At 44.7% G+C, this 23623-nt stretch overlaps 1 protein-coding gene across 2 annotated transcripts; it reads right to left on the bottom strand.

Annotated features, from left to right (window-relative positions):
• Window positions 1–626: 626 nt before the first annotated feature.
• Window positions 627–21303, bottom strand: CPEB1 (cytoplasmic polyadenylation element binding protein 1). Of its 2 annotated transcripts, XM_081337229.1 has the most exons (11): window positions 21161–21303; window positions 20737–20928; window positions 9440–9657; window positions 8883–9132; window positions 8516–8629; window positions 7580–7684; window positions 5569–5705; window positions 5025–5223; window positions 3969–4063; window positions 2139–2219; window positions 627–928 (listed from the first exon to the last, which is right to left on the bottom strand). In XM_081337229.1, exons 1-11 carry the CDS (start codon window positions 21240–21242, stop codon window positions 818–820), a joined length of 1584 nt encoding a protein of 527 aa, XP_081193355.1. In that variant the 5' UTR covers window positions 21243–21303; the 3' UTR covers window positions 627–817. The 2 variants fall into 2 exon arrangements, with proteins under 2 accessions (XP_081193355.1, XP_081193356.1); XM_081337230.1 differs by lacking the exon at window positions 21161–21303 and having other exon boundaries at window positions 7595–7684; window positions 20737–20905.
• Between the last annotated feature and the right edge of the window lie 2320 nt (window positions 21304–23623).

Raw genomic sequence — 23623 nt, 5'->3', positions numbered from 1 at the left:
CCTATCCTTTCTCGGGTTGTAAATACTGCCATTCATTCACAACTGGGATTTATTTTTTTTCACCCTCCTTTTTTTTTTCTTTTTTCTTTTTTTTTTTTTAAACTAACAGCTCCCAGAAATAAGTTGCAAGGATGTTAAAAGCTGCCAGGAAAGAAAAAAATCTCGTCTCAAACGGCTTAAAAACCATTTCAAGAGTGTAAAAAGGAACTGGTAAAAATCCTGGAGCATAAAATATGAAATATGATTTTGGTTTCAAGTGAAGAACAAAGTCTCCTTGTTGTTACAGTAAAAAAACACCAGCTGAACATCCAGTTTATTCCGTTCAGATGGGGAAGGGGAGGGGGGGGGAGGTTAAACGAATGGAAAGGCACTGTATGGCAACTGCAAACAAAGGGGAGCCAATGAGAACTGCATTATTATGCATTCTACCATCAGTATTGCAAGAAATGTAAAAAAGGGCCCTTGATAAATAAGAAATTTGAAGGCATCTGCATTCAATACCTTCTCAACCTATGGTCCCTTGATGCTTCTCATCAGCAACCAAGGAATCAAAGTCTGGGAACTGCAGAATTGTTTCGAGGGGCCCTCCCCTCTCAAAACCCCCCCAAACAAACCCCCGACAAAAACAAAACGAAACAAAACGTCATTGTGCATTAGTGCAGAAACAAAGAAAGATCAGCAAGTGCAAACGTGAAGGCAAGGTTCCCCGTTAAGTCCTTCAGACGGCCATTTCCCCCAGCCTGGGTGTGGCACCAACTAGGATCGGTGGGCATCTCTTCCCTATAGTCAACGGAAGAGCTTTGCCCGGCCAACAGCTCTAGCTGGCGTCGCGATTCTTCTGGTTACGCATCAATGGACGGTGGTGGTGTAGGATCTCCATGGAATGTTTCCAGTGCCAGCAAGAGCGACAGAAGTATTTGAAGCACATCTAGGTGGGACCAAGAAGATCATGAGAAGGTCTGAAGCCACCTTATACCAAAGTCTGGCTATTGGGTCAGCAGGGACCAGCTGTAGATTTCTGAGGTTTTAGGCAGGATCAGGATCCTTTCTCGGGCCTACATGGAGATGGTCAGAGTCACATCTGAGACCAGCTTGGTGCAAAAGGGAATATTCGCTCTAAGCTGCAGTCCTTCTGGTGTGCAACTGCTCGGCATCTATTGGGTCAACTTTAGCGTTGATTCGTAGGAAGGACATGGCTATGAGGTTCCATATAGGAAGGGGCCCTATGGATGTTAGGAATCTACCCACACAGAAGAGGTCGTTGGTCCTCTTTCAGCTTGGTTATTTTCTTGCAGACGTTTCATTACACCAACTAGGTAACATCATCAGTGCTGTTTGGGTAATAAAACGTCTGCAAGAAAACAACCAAGCACAGAGGCATCAAGGATCCCTCATTTCAACCCTGAGCTACAAATATTCTTCTTTATTATAAAAAAAAATGGATTATTTTATCTTCCATGTGGCTCTTCTAGTTCAGCTTCTACTAGACTTATCATAGGCTGCAAAATGGCAAATTTTCCTTGACATGGCGAGAAGCCAACTTTGCTGGTCTGAGTTTTTGCTGACTAGATTTGGCAGTTCTCACCGGGTTTCTTGAAAGCACGGGAAGGGGAAGGCAGTTGCTTTCTCCACCTCTACACCCCTGCAAGTAGTCCTCAAGTTATAACCACAGTTGGGGCTGGAAAATTCATCATTAAGCGGTGCGGTCATTAAGAGAGGCATCATGCAACTTGCAAGTTTTCCTGCTGGCTTCCCCATGACATGGGGAAGGTTTGCAAATGGCAATCACTTGAACTTGGAGCCCAGCAACCGTTGTAAAAGCGAGCTGGTTGCCAAGCGCCCGGATTGCAATCACGTGACCGCCAGGATGCTGCAAACAGTCGTATGTGCAAGGACCAAGTTGTAAGTCATTTTTTTTCCAGTGTAACCTTGAGCAGCGATTATAAATTGAGGACTACTTGCATGTAAGAACTCTGTACAGACTTAGGAAATGGCCCGTCCTGCTTTTATGCTGAAAGGGGATACGTGTCACACCCTACCTAATACAACACTCTTGCAATATACCGTAGTATAAAAACAATAAAAAGGTGCATCTTTCACTGGATTTTCAGACCCAGGAAGAAAATAAGGGTGATTACCTGATCTCTACAGAAGAAAGGACCAGGCTGAGATCTGCAAACCTGACACATGGCATCTTCCAGGTATGGATCAATCTGAACCTGCACAGAGAAAAGGACATTGGCCCCTCTGAATGCAAGTATTGTTGAGAAAAGGGGACACAGTCCTTTGTTGGTTCACTTAACAAAATGAACAGATGCTTCACTGCTGCTTTGGCAAGGGACCTGCAAGATTCCCGCAAGGGGAAAACCATAACTAACCCCCTCGCAGAGGTCTCCCTATGACACATACACAGTAGAGTATGACCTGCAACCCAGGGTTAACTATTTTAAACTTAGCCCAGGGGTAGGCAACCTTGGCTCTTTTATGACTCGTGGACTTCAACTCCCAGAATTCCTGAGCCAGCCATGTGACATTCAGGTTATCAAAATGGCATGACACACAAAACCTCTATGGACCCAGAATGAATTAACCTAGTGTCGTTGACTGGCTATCCAGGCTCAGAAAACACGTCAAAAGAGTTCTCACTAAGCCAGGTCAGCTAAGCCAGGTTTAGGCTGTGATCTGTGAAATCAACCATCAAGGTTGGAATTTATAGTTTTGGAGTGTTATATGGTATCTCTCCTGCTAGGTAAATACTTTAAACAAAAAATTCTCCTTTTTCGAGGAAAATGGACACTTTATTATAGTCTTAAACTAAGGATCAAAAGCAAGCACTCGGGAGAAGGGCGGTATAGAAATTCAATTAATAAATAAAATAAATATCCTTGGAAGAAGTAGTTGGAAATCATTCTTTGTATATATCTGTGTTTCTCTCTTCTTTATATTTTTTCCACACTTCTATTCCTATTCTCTTTTTTTATTCTTTGTGTTATTTTTATGTGCTTGCTTTGTAAAATGTAATCAAATTATTTAAGACAGTTTTGGTAATGTTAGTATAAACCAAAGCCCCAAATTTCTATCATGAAACTATGGTTTTAAAATCTTTTAATGGTTAGGGGCAAAGCTTAATTTTTGGAACGACCCAAGGGTTGTCTGAAGGGGGAAGAATAACATTGTAACACAGGAAAGGCCGTATCATAAATAGGTGGGATTTTTCATTCCTCCCATCCTGTAGGCTTGGAGAACATTTTCCCCCTTTTACATTAAGGCCTTTTCTTTTAATGTTTCATACTACACCTACCTGCCCCCCATCAAGTGGGATACCATTCTACAAAGTTTCAGCAACAATTGTCGGTAAGCAAAATCTTCATTAACAAGTGGAGATTAGCTGCAGTTTTTAAAAGTGTTTCTGGATTGCCTCCGTGTAGTTATTCCATTACCGGACAGCAGGGGTTTTTAACACCACTTAAACCTAGTTTGCCAGATTTGTTTCATTAACTATAAGGAAAATAAACTACTCTTTGGTGCCTCCTATACTCATAGCTTTGCTCAAGTAGTAACTCAAGACAGGTATTTCTGCAGACTGGATCCTGGGAAAGAAAATACAGCTTAGTAGTAACCTTTGTGGCTTTACAACAGTTCTGATGTTCAGTTCCCAAAATCTACAATTTCAGCATTTTTATTCTTTTGGCTGACTCTCTTTGTTAGTCTTGGTACTTGGAAAGCCCGGCAGTTTTAGTATACACTGCCTCCGTGCGTCTTGCATTAATTTTGTTCTAGGTTGTAACTATTTTTAATTTTTTTTTTCAACACCCAGAGTCTCTCCTTTGAGGTGGATGGCTATAGAAATTGAATCAATAAATCTTTTATTCCAACCAGAATCTCTACTCTGACTTTACACTCTCTTTGCCATGCTACAAGTTTCAGTGTCTCCACACTGCAAAGCTTATGAATTGGAAGCTCAGTACCTTTTTTGTAAACTTTGTTGTTTTGATCTCCACAAACGCAGCACTGACTGCTTTCAGATAGCTACGCTGGTTGTTAAAAGTAACACGGCCAGATCCTGCAAAAAAAAAGCCAGCTTATTAGTACAATAAGATTGAGCGCCAGATCAATAACAGAGCTTTATGAGTCAGCCTGCACATGACTTATTACAAGATCTGCCCTACTGGGGCGGGAGAAGGAAGGGTGAATTTTGAGCAATATCTGTCTAAACCCAGATTAGACAGATGACAATATGAAAAATGTTTCTTTCCGGAACTGAACTGTTGCTTATTTCTGCACAAAATGTCCTTATTGCACCTCTCAGATGAAGACTTAGATTGGAACTTGAATATTAATAAAATTTCACACTTCTCAGCTGGCTTTTTTTGGTCCCGTTGAAATATATTTTGATCTTCTTAATAACCAAGGATTAATTCAGGAAGATAACAGATGTATAGGTAAAAAAATGTGCCAAGTCAAACTGAACTAAAACAAGATTTTAAAAAATATTCAAGTCGTCCAGTGCAAAATGTATTGAGGGAGGAAAATCCATTTTTAATTCTGCCCCGTTGCAAAGAATTGGCAAAGATCAACTAGAGAATAGCAATAGCAATAGCCCTTAGACTTATATACTACTTCATAGCGCTTTACAGCCCCTACTAAGTAGTTTTGTAGTGTCAGCTTGTTGCCCCCAACAATCTGGGTCCTCATTTTACCTACCTCGGAAGGATGGAAGGCAGAGTCAACCTTGAGCTGGTCAGGATCGAACTCCTGGCGGTGGGCAGAGTTAGCCTGCAATACTATATTCTAACCACTGCACCAGCACGGTTCTTAGCAAGCTCACCCAGCCTCGGCTCAGTTAAAATGACCACGAGACAACCCGACTCTCCTACCCACACTCACCACAGTCGAACCGTGAAACTAAGATAGTTAAGTCTCTTCTTCCCTCGACTACCTAGGGGGGGACGCCGCTGCTTCCAAAAAGCCCCAGATACCATCCCCACCGAAGGCACCGACAGCCAAGGACTGGCTCTACTTACCAATGGGATACTTGTGCTTGTCTGTATCAATACCTGCATACACAACTCCCCCAAACAGGTCGTTGAGGATTCCTGCCAAGGCCTCTGCATTCAGCATCCCGTGAAGGGCTCCCACGAAGACCGTTTTGCCAGGGTCCAGTCTCTGAGTTGGGCTGCGCACGAAGTTGCTGTCTGCCAAGACCCATGGGATCACCTGCACCTGCAGGCACAATGGTTAGCACGGTTCCAGCCATCCACACAAATGCTATGCCGCCCTTTAAACCAAACGTGAGCTAACTCTGGGACTCCAATTCCCAGAATGCCCCAGCCAGCACCTCCCCTGTCCATCATTTGAGCTGCAAAACCTAATCCTGAATGCTGCGAATGCTTCACTTGACCTCTGCCAGCGCCAAAGTTACTTTTTCCATCACTGTTGTAACCATGAATGTTTGTTAAATGAGGCAGCCACAAAATGAGAACTCACGTCTGTGTGCAACCCCTTTACAATGGGTTTTTGACCTGCTAGTTTCATTTGCATCTAGAGGAGGTCACACTGTTCACTCACCTCCTTGCATCTCATTCTACGGCTAGACATCTTGAAGTAATACTCGCTCAGGCCGCTGGGACTCAGCATATCCCGGGAGCAGTTTTGGAGCAAGGCACGCACAGACTTCTCAGATTCAAACACCAGGTAGGCATAACCTACGGTAAGAAGGGGGTGGGGGGTGGGAAAGAACCTAAGTCTACAGGACACACCTTTTCTCTTTCAAAGATAATTGCTTTGTTGGATTGGAGAGAGCCAACCAGTTTGGGAATATGCGGTTAACAATTCCCCACCTCTGATAATCGGAGGAAGCACACTATTAACAAGGATATTCTACTTAGTCTAGTGCAAGGGTTGCTAGCACCCCCTGGGCGCGCAAGACGATATTCCAGGGGGTGCAAAAAACTTGGCTTTAGAAGTTTCAAAATTATAGTGTATATGCATACTTCGTTGCCGTTATTTCGAGCTTTTGCAAGGGGTGCGATAGATATCAGAAGCGTTCTAGGGGCGCAGGGGATAGAAAAGGCTGGGAACCGCTGGTCTAGCGGTTAAAGGCAGCAGGGTAGCAACCAGGAGACTTGAGTTCTAATGCTGACAAGGTAGAGAAATACTGGCCTATGCTATAAAATATTGTCACCAGGCAGGACGGTGCAATTTATTCTCTGTAGCTCTTGAGGCATAGGACAGGAAGCCACAGGGGGAGCCAGCCTCTGGACCAACAGAGGTATTTACGAATGGAACTGTCCTGGATGCATCACTGGAGGTTTGCAAATCAAGACTGGGCTGCTGTTTTTTCTGGAATGGCCCTGGGATTCCTGCTCTGAACAGGAGGCTTTCTCAAGCAATGTAGAAGGAAGGTATAACTAGCAAGAAGGGAGCTGCCGAAAAGATCACACAGCCTTGTGATGGAGAGAAGCGTGGGAAAGCCATCAATAACCCCACCTTGGCTTTGTTCAGGGTTGAGGCAGGACAGAGAGAAACCTGAACAGGCTTTCCAGGTTGAGGCAGGCAGGTCAAGAAGCAGGATTCCAGGAATATTCTTGATGGCTGTCTAAAAAAATGGAACCCTGAAAGCCTGTTCAAGTTTCTTTCTCTCTGTCCCATTCTATACCATGAACCGTAGTGGCCCAGTGATGAGAATGAGATATTGTGGGCCAATTCTGCCCGCTGCCAGGTGTTCGATCCAGACCAGCTTCAGGTCGACTCAGCCTTCCATCCTTCTGAGGTCAGTAAAATGAGGACCCAGATTGTTGGGAGGACAACAGGCTGACTCTGTAAACTGCTTAGACAGGGCTGTAAAGCGGTATGTAAGTCTTAAGTGCTATTGTTATTGCTGTACTGAACAAAATCAAGGCAAGGGCACTTGAGTTTCTTTTTCACGCTTCCTTCTTGGGGCATAAAAGGTAAAGGTAAAGGTTCCCCCGCACATGCGTGCTAGTCGTTTCCGACTCTAGGGGCCGGTGCTCATCTCCGTTTCAAAGCCGAAGAGCCAGCGCTTGTCCGAGGACGTCTCCGTGGTCATGTGGCCGGCATGACTAGACGCCAAAGGCGCACGGAACGCTGTTACCTTCCCACCGTAGCGGTCCCTATTTTTCTACTTGCATTGTTTTTATGTGCTTTCGAACTGCTAGGTAGGTTTTGTTTTTCCCCCCTACAAGCCCAACCCTCCGGAATCCTCCTCTCCTTCTTTCTCCAAGCTCAGTTCTATATTCCTTGGGAGCTGGATCAGGAGACCTCCAAGGTGCCTTCCCATCTAGGATAATATGCTCCTGGTGCATATTACGTGAAGGGACACCCGGGGTCCCTCCCCCTGCCCCAAGGTCCTGCTGTCCTCAGCCCTGAATAGTCCCAGGTGTGCAGTTTTCCCTCGCCAAGGTGGGGAGGAGGGTGAAAGGGAGCACCTGTGCACCAGAAGAAGGCCACCAGCCTGTGGCACTCTCCCTGTCCGTCACCAGCATGCATTCATGCCCAGGAGCCCTCAGTGGTCTATAGGAAGCATGGATAAAAAGAATTCCTACCATGTCTGTATTACCTTTAGGCATATTACCTTTGGGAGGGCAGCGGGGATGCTTGCTATCCTTACCAGGCCACTCCACTCTCAGCGAGCCAAACACACGGAAGGTGCTGATCAGACCCGCTGCAGAGAACGAGAGGCTTTGTTAGAGGGAAAGCGACAATACGCAAGGTAGGATAGGGGGAGGCCGCTTCTACCCCCTTGCCCCAGTAATGGCGGAGAGCTAATACAGGTAAGTCCTTGCTTAATGATCCCTCGTTCAGCAGCCATTCCAAGTTACGATGGCCAAGATGAGTCTTAGGACCGATCCTTGAAACTGACCGTTGTGGTGTCACTTGGATCGCAGATTCAGACACTTGGCAGCTGGCATGCATTTAAGATGGCTGCAGTGTCCCACAATCAAGTGTTCCTCTCCTGCACCCTTCACAGCCAGCTTCCAACAAGTCACTGGGGAAGCCAGCAGGAAATCACAAGTTGTGATCACATGGTGCTGAAGGAGCTGTGGTGATTTGCTTCACCACCCTATCTGGAATTGGCACTGTAAGATTTTCACTTTATGACTGGGCTGCTTAGCGATGGAGTTGCTGGTCCCAATCGCCGTCACTAAATGGGCTTTTGTTGGACCTTAACAGACTTCCTGGGTAGCTGAAGCTTTAGGGCCTTAATTCACGAGGGTTTTCAGTGACCCTCCTGCAAAATTAAATGTAAAAATATGAAAGCACCTTCCATTTTTTTTAAAAATGGCCAAGCCTGCAATACTGTAGCATGAGACCTCAATAGTGAGAATGCTAAACCCCATGAGGCCTCCTGGCTACTTCGAAACATTTGGGCCCCTGCCTCATCTTGCAAAGCCAGAGCACAAAGGTTTTAAGACTACGGTTGCATGTCTTCCGCACCACGCCTGAACAGGGCCTTTAAAAAGAGAAAGGAGTGCAGGAACAGTCAGGAACTCACCTTCTGTGATGTCCCAGGGAACACCTCCTAAAAACACCTTGCAGGAGTAAACAGGATTTTTGTAGTTCCGAGGTGGCAGCTGCCCACTCCAAGTGCAGGTTGCCTCGTTCACGGCTGAAGACAAAAGCCAGAGAAAAGTTTCATCTAGGACAAGGGTCTTCCAACTTGGCCCTTTGATGACTTGTGGACTTCAACTCCCAGAATTCCTCAGCCACGCACGCGTGCCTGGCTGAGGAATTCTGGGAGTTGAAGTCCACAAGTCATCAAAGGGCCAAGTTGGAAGAGCCCTGATCTAGGAGGTGGAGACAGTGGTGGAATTCTTATCTCGCCTCCCTGGTCACCCCCATGCAGCCCAGGCCCGGCTCACCTGCGGCTTGCTTGTGGAGTCTGGCTTCTCTTTCTATGCTGAAGGGATCTTCTGGAGAGTCCGTGATGTTCCAGGATGGCCAGGAAGAGGCCCCAGGCCACTGCTTGGACAAGGCGGCTGGGGTGGAGGAGGTGATGGCAGCCAAGGTAGCCTGCTCTTGATCCAGGTGAGACCCTGCTCCATTCAAGGAATCTCTGGTGATGCCTCCGAGAGGCAGGAATGGCAGAGGTGGTGAGATACGGAGACTTGACTGCAAAAAGATGTTCATCAGAGGCACCGTGAAGAGAAGAAGAAAAAATTCACATTTGGAAAGAAACTGGAAAGGCAACACGCCCAGCCTCATAGCACTGCAAAAATTAAAACTCCCACTAAATTAAACCTTCAATTAGTTTAAAATGTGGCATGTGGCTCACATGGTTTTGTGCAGAGTATGTGTGTGTGTGTGTGTGTGTGTGTGTGTGTGTGTGTGTGTGTGTTGAGAGAGGGGGGGAGGGGGAGAGAGAGAGAGAGAGAGAGAGAAAGAGAGAAAGAGAAAGAGAGAGAGAGAAGCTTCTTACGATCAGATCTGAAAGATGGTCGGATCCAGAGCTAAATCCACTAGTGTCGGAGTCAGAGGGACTGCTGGAACGCGAATACAGAAGGGATCGACTGCTCTCCAAGCGGGAGGCCCTCAAGGTCGGAGTTGGAAGATTCTCGCTCAGCTCCGAGCCGATGGGATCGAGGGGCAGGAAGCCCAGCGACGGCTTCCCAAAAGGATTGCTCAGCATGTTGAGAACTGCAAAGCAGGACAGAAAAGGTGGTGAACAAATACTTTCCTAGAGCGGCACACGACACCAGGCGTCTTCCTCCAAACTCGGCTCTCTTTGGGCGCGAAAAAAGCAAAAATCAAAAGGAAGATTACGGCTCTGCATCCACCTGTAGTGGGAAGCAGGACAAGCTTCCAATATTTAAATTAATTTACACCAGTGTTTTCCCAGAATTCCCGTCAGCAATGTGGGTGACTCGCCTCTAAACAAACTCACAGGTCCCATCACCATTCTTGGAGAGATTTAAAAAAACAACAAAAAAAACCCCTGACTTTCATTTGCCTTTAATTTGCCTCTATTTTGGCTGGTCGAATTTAATCAGCAGCTGCCCTCTTAAGCCGGTTCTGAAAGTGCTAAAAAAAGGCAAACAAGGATATACAGATAGTCCTCGACTTTACGACTGTTTAATGGCCAAAGTTATGACATTGAAAAGAGTGATTGATGGCTGTTTTTCATTCTTGTGACCGTTGCAGCATCCCCATGGCTATATGATCAAAATTCACACACTTGGCAACTGACGTGTACTTATGACGGTTCCACTGTCCCAGGATCACATGATCGCTGTCTGTAATCTTCCCGGCTGACTTCCAACAAGCCAAGTCAATGGGGAAGCCAGGTTCGCTTACTGACCGCGTGACTTGCTTAACAACCGTAGCAAAAAATATTGTAGAATGGGGCAGAACTCACTTTATAATTGCCTTGCTTAGCAATGGAAATTTTGCGCTCAATTGTGGCCGTAAGTTGAGAAATACCTGCATGTGTCTTGATAACACCAGGATATCTAAATGCACCTCCATCCACTGTCTGTCCTGACATTGGTATCCTACATTTCCTCATTTGTTAGTCTAAACCTAGTTACTGCAAACCCCTGGTTTCAGCAGTCACCTGTAGTGCTGCAACTCACAAGCCACCATCCTGAATTATGCGACTTCAGCTAGAAAATCTTTCGAAGCTGAGGGATAAAATCTCTTTTCCAGCCGGCCCGCCCACTCTTGGGGAAAAGAAATCTCACACATTCCCTCCTACACACACCACTGTCTTTTCTACAATCACATGGACCAATCACCAGACATACACTAAAGGCTGTGCATCACAGCCAGAAGCTTGTGCAGCTTTGTTTGAAACACACACACACACACACACACTCACTCACTGCTAAAAAGACTGGCATTACCCGTCCATGTTTCTCTAACAAAGAGGTTGACACAGGCGTGTTGCATTGAGACAAAAAAGGCTTCCAGGCAAAAGTAATGCACAAATAATCCTTGCACTATGTTGGGCTAAAGGAGAGAGGAGACGTCACACTAATCTATAGAGTCAAAGGGTTTAAATTTCATCTTTAAAAGGACAGTTTCTAGCCCTCATGATTTCAGACTGGTGTTTCTCGTACTTGTGACCATCTTCATAAACATCCAGCTTAAGAACTTGATCTTGGCTGACAACAGATAAGATGATCCGAGCAGACTCGAGGGGCTGTTTGTACAATTCCTGAGTTATCTCAGAACGTGAAATAAACAAGGCAATTCTGGAATCAAATAATGGATTAAGGCGGTCAACTGTGACTCTTCTTGCCTGATGCTATGAGAGTTAATTTCCAGTACAGGCAGTCTTCGACTTTAGGGAGCATTTGAAGTTACAATGGCACTGAAAAACGTGATTTAGGACCACTTTTCACAGTTATGACCCTTGCAGCAATCCCGTGATCAAAATTCAGACAACTGGCAACTGACTCACATTTACGACGGTTGCAATGTTCCCGGGGTCATGTGATCACCCTTTTGCGACTTCCTGACAAGCAAAGTCAACGGGGGAAAGCCAGGCTCAATGAACAACCACGTTGACCAGCTTAACAAAAGCAGTGATTCCCTTAACAACGGTGGCAAGAAAGGTCGTAAAACGAGGCAAAACTCACTTAGCAAACATTTCGCTGAGCAACAAAAAAAATTCAAGCCGAGGACTGCCCCTATTTCAAGACTGCCAATTTCTGAAGCCTCCTAAGATCACCGTAGCAAACAAAACTCATCTGACCCCAGGGAATAACGTTCAAAATAAATAAAATAAATATTTTCTTTCAGGTATGGAGGTCAGATAGAGCCAACCGTGTCTCGCTGTAAACAGATGGGACCCCAGGAGACTTGCAAAGATTGCTAGAACGCCCAGCGCCGAGAGGGCTTTGGGGTAAGTCTTCTGAGACAAGTTACTGTGCAACTGATATATTAGCACTTTGTTTATTTTTAGATGTTAATGAAACAGGCTGTTGTGCTTCGAGATCTAAGCTAGGAAGGGGTACACCCTTTTGTTAGCCAAAACCTGCAGGCTACATTCATGGGGAAGTAGATGCACTGAGCTGGAAGGGGCCTTGGAGATCATCTAGTCCAACCCCTTGCTCAAGGCAGGAGTGCTTCTATGAGGGGTCTTTGGTGCTTATATAGTCCTTCTATAAGGAGACCATCCAAGGGATACAGCTAGGAGAAGCGTGACGCCAAGTAATTAGACTGTGAGCTATATGTCCTCGACTTACAACAGTGAATGTTTGAAGTTACGACACTGGAAAAAAAAATGACGTATGTTTTTCACACTTACGACCTTTGCAGCATCCTCGTGGACACGTGTTCAAAACTAGGACTTTTGGTAACTGGCATGTATTTATGACAGTTGTAGCAGTGTTTGTGTGTGTGTGTGTGTGTGTGTGTGTGTGTGACGATTCCCTTTTGTGACCTTCTGACAAGCAAAGTCAATGGGGAAGCCAGATTCACTTAACAACCGTGTTACTAATTTAACAACTGCAGCGGTTGACTTAACCAATGTGGCAAAAAGGTTGCAAAGCTCATTTAAAAAACGTCTGGCTTATCCACAGAAATTTTGGATTCAACTGGGGTCGTAAATCAAGGATTATCTGTACATCCAGGAATTTCTCTGTTTGGAAAAGGGGAAGCGTACATCACTCCCCCCCCCTTTTTGTTGTTTTTTTGCATGCCCTGGTTCTAGTTTTCAGGAAACTAGGTTATTGATTTTCAACTACCAGTTAAGTTGGAAGAGTTAATGAAAGGAAACTATATTCCAGTAAGGTTGGCAAACAGACAACAACAAAGGGCTGCGATCTTGACCCACATTAAGAAAGCTCTTCTGGCTACTTATGGGTTATTTTATTTTATTTTTTAACATAAAAGCCAAAAGAAGAGGAACCAAAAGTAAAAAAACACAACCCAACAACAACCCAAAACCTAGATCACATACTAATCTAATCTTAGGATTTGTTGTGTTGTACAAATAAATAACAATTTGACTCGGTTTGCTGAATAAGGATAAATGTTAAGCATATGAATTAATATAGACTAAATGTCTGTGGAGATTCTCAGTCATCCAGGTCACAGTTTTATGTACAATACAATGCAATGAATGTACACAATACAATGCAATGAATGTACACAATACAATGCAATGAGACATGGGCAGATCTGTGCGGGGAAACAAAACCACTTCACAAACAGGTAGTACAATCAGGACAAGATTGAGCAGTCCATCTGCATTTTGAAAGACAAGGATAGTCTGCATTCTGGGTATGAACAGAGAGGAGGACCCTTGGTTTGAAAGAGCAGTAAAAGAAGCCTTAACATTGAGCAGCCTTCTCTCAACAGAGGGGGAGGGATACCACCCATCTCCTGTCCACAACACAGTCCTTGTGTCTACAACACAGTTCCAAAAAGTTTCCACCCTCTCCCTTTGCATTCTGATACAGGTGACCCCTGAGGACACAGATAAATCCTCAAGTGGTCTCACTCTTAGGGCGAGTGTTAACAACCAGATGACTGCAAATAAATGGGATCCTTGCAACCTCCCCATCTTATCAGAACTAACCCTTCCATCACCCTCACCCTCCTGCCAGAACTGATGAAGCCTCTTGGATGAGAAGCGAAATTGTCTTCTTCCTCAAGGAAAAAACACGCTTTTGGGGGGGGGGGGGAAACGCCTGTGAGGTAAGACTGTCAACATTTTAAAATTGTCTGATCAGAGCTCAGGATGGTCGAATGTTTGCTCAAATATAGAAAGGAACACTCCCAACTTTACTTAACTTACTCACTTCAATAGGAGCCAGCCGTGTGCTGCAGCTGCCAAAATAGCCAACACAGTGCTAGGCTGCATGAACAGAGGGATAGAATCAAGATCACGTGAAGTGTTCAATACCACTTTACAATGCCTTGGTAAGGCCACTCTTGGAATACTGCATCCAGTTATGGTCACCACGATGTAAAAAAGATGTTGAGACTCTAGAAAGGGTACAGAGAAGGGCAACAAAGATGATCGGGGGACTGGAGGCTAAAACATATAAGGAACGGTTGCTGGAATTGGGGATGTCTAGTTTAATGAAGAGAAGGACGAGGGGTGACGTGATAGCAGCCTTCCAATATCTCAGGGGGTGCCAGAAAGAAAAGGGAGTCAAGCAATTCTCCAAAGCACCAGAAGGCAGGACAAGAAGCAATGGATGGAAACCAATCAAGGAGAGAAGCAACCAGGAACTAAGGAGAAACTTCCTGATGGTTAGAATAATTAACCAGTGGAATAACCTGCCTCCAGAAGCTGTGAATGCTCCAACACTGGAAGTTTTTAAGAGGAGACTGGACAGCCATTTGTCTGAAATGGTATAGGGTTTACTGCCTGAGCAGTGGGTTGGACTAGATGACCTCTAAGGTCCCTTCCAACTTTATTATTATTATAGCTTTTAGAGTTTTTTTTTTAATTATAAATCTGTAGCCTCCATTTCTGCTGTTCTCCTGAAACCGGCGAATCTTCAGAATACAATTAATCTGCAAACTTTTGCCCCAAGGGAGTTGTTATAGCACACAACCACTTCATTTTGAGCACCAGAACTAACATACGAGCCCATTAATTTCTTACTGAAAAGGTATGTTGTCTGTAAATTAATATTTTTTGTTGAATTAATTCGCAACTGCCAGTTGCGAAAGAAAGCAAAATACACCAATATTGAAAAAGGTAAAAGACAAATTAAGTTTTAGGAACAGAAACTCATCATTATGTTAGTTGTACAGTAACATTTTACAGTGCCCTTACGTTACGTTTCTAGGACATTTAGCAATAACAAAATAATAAGGTAAAGTCTGTAAAAAGAACTATAGTCTTAAAACCACAAGGTAATAAAAAAGCAATCTAATGCAATCAGAAGATTTAAAACTTGCATCTAAACCTTTGGAAGGGGGGAAATTAAACAGCAGTCTAACTCTGCTTTCTGGCAAACCCCCTACCTCATTCCAGATTAAAATTACTCAGATCTTTTCCAATACAAATGTGGCTATTTCTTTCCTGTAACCGTGGTTTGTGTATTATGTGGGTCCATCCTAATGCAAAAAGATACCAAGAATTCAAATTTGTTTCCCCAAAATTCTTTCAATTCTGAAGCACCAGGTACATTCTACATCTTTCCAAGTTGTGTTGTGTAGACTTCAGGGAAGGATTGCTAGGATGCCAGTGCCCAACACAGCAGCTCTAAAACAAGCAGCTTATTTGTTTGAGCAGGTGATCGCTTAATACCGTTCTTTTAGGTGTACAAACCGAAGAGTTTGATCCTAGGGAAACAGTCTTTCCTGATTCTTCTTATTGCATTCAGCCACTTTGAAATCAAAGGTTCTCCAAGCAGTCAAGTAATTCTCAAGCACCTGTAGCACAAATGCACAGCCACAGAAGAGCTAAATGAATCCAGACAGGTTAAAAAAAGAACTTTCTACCGGAGTTAAGATAGGTAGCTCTTGAAAGCTGACGTATATCCCCCCTGTCAACACAGCAAACTCCAACAGCGTTGAAATCACCTTTTCATTCCTTCAGTCTCCACTCTAAAGGCACCCTAAGAAAGTTTTTTTTTTCTTTTTCTTTCAAAGGGCAAGTGCAGTTTACAATTAATTCGGCAAAAATTACTTCACGGTGCAGAAAGCAAACAATTCCATATCATCCAAGACCAGCCACACAAAGCAAACAAAGATGAATCAGGAGTTCAGCCTTAGCAGCCAGTGCTTTAGGAAGACCCTTTAAATCAATCTTTAAAATATCAGTCAGGGCATCTTCAGAATAAACCTGCGTAGAAACACGAAAGAATCCTCTTAACAGAAATTTTCCAAAGACGTTAGGCTCACTTTGTGGAATAGCCTCTGCTAGGAATAAAATTAAGCAGGTCTTTTATCTCCTGATTTATTTCTGTTGCTTTGTCTATCTGCCACTCCCAAGGCCAACATATATTAACACTCGTGACTCAGCTCTCCTCCGTGGAATAAATCTGGCAGTACAAAGGAAAAAAACAAACGGAAAATGTAGGGTAACCAACGGCAGAAATTCAGAATTCGCAGAACTGCACAGGTTTTTCTAAGTCTCTTAAACCCAGTAACGAACTTAAAGGGATCCCCGCTGATAACGATTAACCTCCCCAGACCCTTTGCGAGAGCCCTGCACTCCAAACAACAGACTGCCCAAAAGGGGCTTTCCCCTTACTAGAAAGCAAAGGATAATTTTAAGCGTAGGAGCACTCAAAATTGTTTTTGTCTTCACCACAAGTCACTTTGGGAGAAATGTGGCTTTGAAAAGGCAGCATAAAGAGGTCTGAATCAAGTTAAGTTAAAAATAATCATTTTGACAGACGAGAATTGCTCTTTATCAGTCTCTCAAGTTTTTTTGTTTTTTTAAAAAATAAGCCTGTGCCAGATAGATAGATAGATAGATAGATAGATAGATAGATAGATAGATAGATAGATAGATAGATAGATAGATAGATGGATGGATGGATGGATGGGAGAGAGTATGGATGGAGGTAATAGAGATAGATAGAACTAGATAGATGAGATAGATAGATAGATGGATATATAGATAAGAGATAGAGATGAACATATCAACTGCAGGTAGTTCTTGACTTATAATCTAGCAACCATTTGAAAATGGCACTGAAAAATATGACTTATGAGGTCCTTACTCTTACGACTTGCAGTATCCCGACAGTCATGTGATCAAAATTTGAGCACTTGGCAACCGGCATATATTTATGGTGGACGTTGTGTCCCCGGGTCACCATTTGCGGCCATCCCAGCTTTTATCAAGTAAGGTCAGCAGCATAATCAGGAGTCACTTCATGATTTGCTTAACAACCGCAGTGAAAATAAAAATAATCGGGTCCCGTGACTGCAACCACACAACTGCAACCACTCAGAGACCCAAATTCCAGCCCAAACTGAATCAGGAGACAAGGATTACCTATATAGAAACATAAAAACATATACCCCCCAAAAGAGCATCTGCTTTTACACATCTATGATATGTTGACACTGACCTAAAGTAGTTGTTCCATCTGAAATTATTTCTCAGCCTAAACATTTCTGGCTGGATGTGAGATTGCCGTGGGGCAGAGGAGACAGACTGGAAACACAAAATTGGGAACAACTGTTTGCAATATCCTTAAGAAATCTTTGAACTGGGAAGTGGATGACCGAACTAAAATAAGAACGGCCAAACCTGACGTTATTTCCAATGCAGTAAAACCAGGAGATGATATTGTTCATTTATATCCTGCCTTTTTTAAATAAGTAACTCAAGAGGGCTAACGTATCTATCTAATGCTTCTTCCTCCTATTTTTCCCAAAACAACCCTCGGAGGTGGGTTTAGCTGAGAGGGAGGGACTGGCCCAAAGTCACCCAGCTCGCTTCATGCCTAAGGCTGAACTAGAACTCAAGTCTCCCGGCTTATAGCCAGGTGCCTTCATACTAGACCAAAGGGTGGAGGGGGGGGCTCTTATCTGCTCCATCAGTCTCCACCTTTGACCTTCTACAGCCAGCGGCAAAGAAAATTGGTGACATCTGCAAACTGCTCCCGAGGTTACAGCCTCCCGTGGCAGGTGGACTGCCAGGCTGCCTGCTTTGGGCAACTTTTCCGCAGAGTGTAAAGGGGAAGGGGCTCTTGGCCAGGCTGCCACAGGGTATCTACCAGGGTCCTCCAACTGGCCTTCAGTGCTTCAAGAGAAACAGCAAGTCTGCACGCCCCGATTTTAACACCCCCCCACCCCCGAGCTCCGTCTTTAAATCCCTGCTAGCCCCACCCAAGAGAGGCATTCGGATCTAGAAGAGTCGCAACAGCCAGTCTGGATCCGAAGTCAAACCCCGGCACTCGGAGAGTGCAAATCAGCAATCATATTTTTAGCCCGGTTGCAAACTTTTTGCACTTCCCAGCCAACTCCCTTAGGCTTGGTACAGCTGAGTCATTGTAGAAGCTTTTCCAAGTGCCGAGAGAGACCAAGGATGCTGCTTCCTCCTTGGCAGGGTCGCCCATCCCAACCCCACAGGCTGGGATCTCGACAAAGCCAGGCAGCGCTGCAGTTCTTGTGCCAGACACTCTGCCAGCTGCTGCATCAAAACCCAGCCAGGGAGCTGCCTGCTGAAACCTAACTCCAGACACAGCATCCCTGGCTTTTGTCTCCTTCTCAAAGGAGAATTCTCCCTTTGCCCAACAATGCACAGGAGGACCCCCCGCCCTTCTTTCCTCTGAGCATTTGCTCCTGAGCCTGGTTCAGCCTCTCTTCCCCATGGAAGATAGTTCCCCCTAAATATTGCATCTGCATCCCCTCCAACGACGTTGCAAAGTCATTGTACAGGGGGTGGGGCTGGAGAAAAGAGTAAACAGGGATCTACGCAGGGTTAGAAACTGGCACACTAGTGTAATTCTTGGATTCGGAATTTAATTTCTCTTGTTCCCAGATCCTGTTCAGGCACTTTTCGTGTCTTAGCCCCACTTTTTTCTCATCAGGGTGAGTTTTCTATGAAAGCTGCAGTCTTACGATGCAGCATAAAGTTGGATGAACAAATACAAACTCAGACTCCGAGTTTGCCACGGACCCCGTATGGTTTTTAAAGAGCATGACATAGAAATCTGGAGCTACTCTGAAGCCAGTACTCTATCTAGTTTCTCTTAAACCGAGTAGGATGTTAGTCTTGGGTTGAGCTAAAAATGGGACGGTGAAGGATTAATTCACTGTGCCTAATAATTCTTCACACGGAAGTATATTTAGTATCGGGGTCACTATACAGATCACGCCATGGTGCTGGAAGAATACAATTCAAACGCCAAAGGAATAGAAAGAGAACATTCAAATGTTTCTGCAACGCAATTATGCCTCTGGAATACAGTCTCAGACAATGAACGCCTTTAGACCAGTAAATGAAATTTAATTTTCCAGCAGCTGGAGCTGTGGAATTTGTCCATTTGATGTCAGAGCAGTTCTCTTCAAAGACAAAATGACAATTTGATAAATTGGAGTCCTGCTCACCCGGCACCGAAGCTATGTGCTTTTATAATTTGGGCCCAAATGACGGTTGACAAGAAATCTGAGAAAATTATTTTGAACCTCCCAGAGAGAGTTGGGAATTCTTCCTCTTCTTCCAAACCTTCTGTATGCTGTTTAGGAGCCGTTTTTCCAATCCCTACTGTAAAAACTCTTTGACCCACATGGGACAGGGTGTTAAGGGCAGGGAGAAGCCCCCATTTTGAGCCTGCTAACTGACCAAACACCACTGACTTTTTCCGCTCAAAAAGCAACACCTCTATTGTTGTACACATTCCTACGGTTGGGCAAATTCCCGCTTTGCCCCACCTCAAAATGTCTGCAGAAAGAGCCAGCCTGCGACCAGCAGACCCTACCGCAAGACCAGGAGTTAAAGGTTACAACCAGGAGGTCCAGACTTCTGAAACAACCAAAAGGTACCAAGAATGGCCAGGCACAGCCCTTGATAAGGCCTTCTATAGACAGCCAGGGTCATTTAGAGCATCACCAGTCACAAACTGAAGCTATCTGATGAAAGGCTGCAGTTCAATTTGCCAATTGCAGACTGCTAATGCCAGCAATGGCAACGAGGGAGTACAACTAGGTGTGGTTTTGCCTCGCTGGCTTTTGAGCTGCCCATAGCTACAATTCTAGATAGCCTGGTAAAAATGGCAGCATAAAACAGCCGGATCTTAGTCCAGTTACAACGGATGGACACCGAGGAACTTCAGTATCCTAGGAGGCGGACAAGTGGGCCTTTTTACTTACCTCCTCCGAAGTCATGCAAAACCTACTTGAATTTTTTATGTGGACACCATCAAGACTTGTAATGGCCTGGCCACTCCTCTAAAAATCCTACCACTATATATGCGGGGAGGTCCTGCCACAATTCTATAGGTTTCAAACCTTTTTATCACTGATCCTGGAAAATCCAGTTTTAATGTCTTCCCCACAATAGGTGCCTCGTCACTGTCCTTTGTGGAGTGCTCTCTTTTGGCCAATCTGAGCTTGCGGGAGGCTGCTCATCTTCCTGGAGCATCGCATTAGCAAATGTGGGAAGTCAACCCTGGATGGAACAGGTGCAAGCTTCCCATATTTTAGGGACAGCTTAAGTTTAAGGAAAAACCGAGCACCATCTTCTCTAAGATGAAAAGTACAAGTACATAAAATAATAATAATAAACAGCTCACAAAAAGAAGAGTCCTAACCCCAGATCTAAGAAACACTGTCACATCTCTTGAATGTTTGGCTCTGGAGCATCTCGTAAGCAACTGAAAATATCTCCAGTCTGAACACACGCAACCACTCTTGCATCAGGGGTTAACTGGTCTAAATTAGCCTGGGATCATTTGGGAGTTAAGGAGCAGATAAACAAACGCCAACTCCTTTCCATCATCTCTGTTACAACCAGTCTGCATACCAACCCATGTGCCTGCAGATCTGTCCCCACAAATGTGTTTGGGGAAAAACTCCCTATATATATACATATAAATATAAACCAGTATTTTCTCTGTACTGCTTCAAACTTAAAAAGTTATGACTTGGTATGGGGGAGGGAGGGAGGGAGGGAGGGAGGGAGGAAGGAAGGAAGGAAGGAAGGAAGGAAGGAAGGAAGGAAGGAAGGAAGGAAGGAAGGAAGGAAGGTGCTAGGGATCTGCTCTTTTTCACCAAGACTGGCTACTGATGACAGAGCTGCAGAAGGCAATCCAGCAACTGTTGCTGTGCGTCAGCAGATTCCCTTACCAGACTGCGTGCTTGACTGGGCTGCAGCGTCTGCATCCTGGGTGCTCCACGGCCTATCCCACCCTGGCAGGCTGAGGGACTGCAATCCAAGGCACAGGTCGCTGGTGTCGGGCAGACCACGCGGAGACTCCTGGACAGAAGCGGGGAAGAGCATCCTGCTTGCGGCCCCTGTTCCCTCGGAGTCTGGAAACTCTGCTCAAACAGGAAAGGGGGAGAATGAAAGCCACACAGACCCACACAGGTGTCGGGGAGCTCCCCACCCAGCCCGACCGGGGGACGCTTCTGCAGGCAGCGACGTCTCACATCCAGCCGGAGCAAAAGTACCACATGGCCTGTAAACAGAGCTGCTTCTACCTTCCACCTTCTTCCTATCCCGTCTGCACTACTGACTGGGCCAGCATGTGATCAAGCTGCTGATGCTTACCGTGTGCCATAGACGTCACTCGGCCATGCAACACAACCACATCTTCGTTTAGAGGAGAGAGGTGGAGAGCAAACCTGCCCATGGGAGTCTAGGCTGCATGCAGGAGGGGCTGTCGCCACCAGCCAGCCCAAGGAACGTCTCTCTTCAGCAGCGAGAGAGGCGAGCAGTGCCGGGGCTTAGCTAGCAGCAGTGCAGGGAGGTGGCTACAGTCAGCCACCCCTCCAGCAACAGCTGTAGCAGAGCAGCAGCCACAGAGAGAGCGAGAGAGAGACAGAAAGATCACACTGTCGGCTTGGTGCTCTCTCCTGGCCCCGCCCACGCCCCCCCAAAAATCTTTTTTTCCCCTGGAAAGCTTCCAGCTGCTGGCGCAAGCCCTAGAAGATGGCAAAAAATGCAAAGCTTCACAATTCTGCTAGCATCATCTCTTTGCTTTAAACTTGGCAACCGGCTTCGCTGTCTCTCTGCATTGTTTATGACTATGGATAGCTTTTAAAAGGGGGTGGGGGGAGACTCTGAGCTAGAAAAGTCCTAGAGACTTGAAAAGAGAGCAATGCCGAATATAGATGGCCATAAAAAGGGCACGGGGTGGAGGAATGCAGCCAGCACCCTAAAACGTATTTTATTTTATTTATTTTATTTAATTTTAATTCCATTTATATCCCGCCCTTCTCCAACCATCGTAGTCACAGGTTTCTTACAGAGGCGTCATCTCTCTGTGCTTGCGAATTCACCCAAACGTGTTCGCAAGAAAAATGCAGCACATTTTTTTCAATTCCAGCATAATGCAGAGATCGGGGTGGGAACTGGGGCACGGAGAGGTTATCTCCACTGCCAACCCCATTTTCCTTCCTTGCACAGCATCAAAACGGCTGGCACTCATATCACACACGGACAAGTTTCTCACCCCATCCTCTGGGCTTGCTAAGAAAATGGACTTGTTTTCCTAGGTCTGGCCTGTTCTCAAGAAAACTCCTTCCAGGATTACATTTTTAGGATGCACAAGAATAACCGAAGCAACATTAGCAGGATGTGAAAGTCAGTGTATTGCAAATTATGTCATTCAGGGTTAAGGGCAAGCTCATGATAATCAGTTATCTAACTTTAGGATTTTAGGTAAGTAATTGCTGCTTAAAATCAGGGATGCTTCTATGAAGAAGTTTAGCTGATTCAGGACTTAGTTCTTAGCTGTCATAACCCTAATGCAAAACAGATCTTCCCCTTGCATTCAGAAAGTGAGCAATGTTATTCTTTAAACTAACATAGATTGTTATCCTTGCAAGGTGGCCTGCTTCATGCAAATTTTGCAAAGGTTGGGCACTTTTGATTATGCTAATGGCAATTAAAAAAAACTTCTGAAATTATCCCAATGATATTCTCTTCAGAGTTAGCTAAAGTTGCAAAGCTTAAGTTTCAACCGCTCAACTCAATTTCTCTCTTTTTTTAAAGTTGCTATTAAAAATTTTAATTTAGGCTGTTTATCACCTTGAAATCAATGTTGGACTAAAATGCAAGCTGGCGTCATGCATTACATTAAGCCACCATGTTTTTTTGCTTGGTGTTGTGTTGCATAAATGTAGCCCATTGTGTTAAAGCCAAGTAGAATTAAAGCAAGAGGCTAAAACACTAGCGAGATGTGCAGATTATATCATTTTGCTAGCTAGAGTAAGGAAGACTTAATAAGGGGTTCCCAATCAGCAACAAAGTTTGTTCTCCTATCACAGAAGTCAATTTAGCCATCTCAGCTAGTTCTATCATCTCCATCAACCACTGTGGGCAATGCTTTATGAAGGCTTCTTCTGGTGAAAACAGCGCATGTTTTCAGGAACAGAAGGGTGTACTAGATTAGGAATACACGACACGCTAGAGTAAAATGTTTAGTCATGCAATTCCTCCAGTACAACCTAGCAGAAATTATTCCCAGAAATGACATTTGAACTAGCTTTCCATTTTAGATCTTTAAAAGAGGCATCAGTGGTTCAAGTGGCCAGCAACACTTCGTTTTTACTGGACAGAAGCAAAGTTCATCTTAATAAATACTCTGTTAGAGAAGAAGATATTACTACAAGGTGGAAGTAAGGGGTAGTCCTTGACTGCTGACCACAATTGAGCCAAAACTTTCTGTTGTTAAGATATTTGTTCAGTTAAGTTTTGCCCCATTTTACCACCTTTTGTGCCATAGTTGTTAAGTGAATCACTGCAGTTAGTAACCTGGTTGTTAAGTGGCTTCCCCCTCCCCTCCCCCAATTGAATCTGCTTGTCAGAAGGCGGCAAAAGGGGATCACATGACCCCGGGACACTGCAACCGTCATAAATATGAGTCAATTGCCAAGCATTTAAATTTTGATCACAGGACCACGAGGATACTACAACGGTTGTTAAATCTGAAAAATGCTCGTAAGTCACTTTTTTCAGTGTCATTGTAACTTTGAGCGGCCACTTAACAAACTGTTGTAATTCGAGGAC

The sequence above is a fragment of the Vipera berus genome (assembly GCF_964194415.1).
Source record: "Vipera berus genome assembly, chromosome: 12".
Taxonomy (NCBI): Eukaryota; Metazoa; Chordata; class Lepidosauria; order Squamata; family Viperidae; genus Vipera; species Vipera berus.
This window is presented reverse-complemented; position numbering and strand designations above follow the sequence as displayed.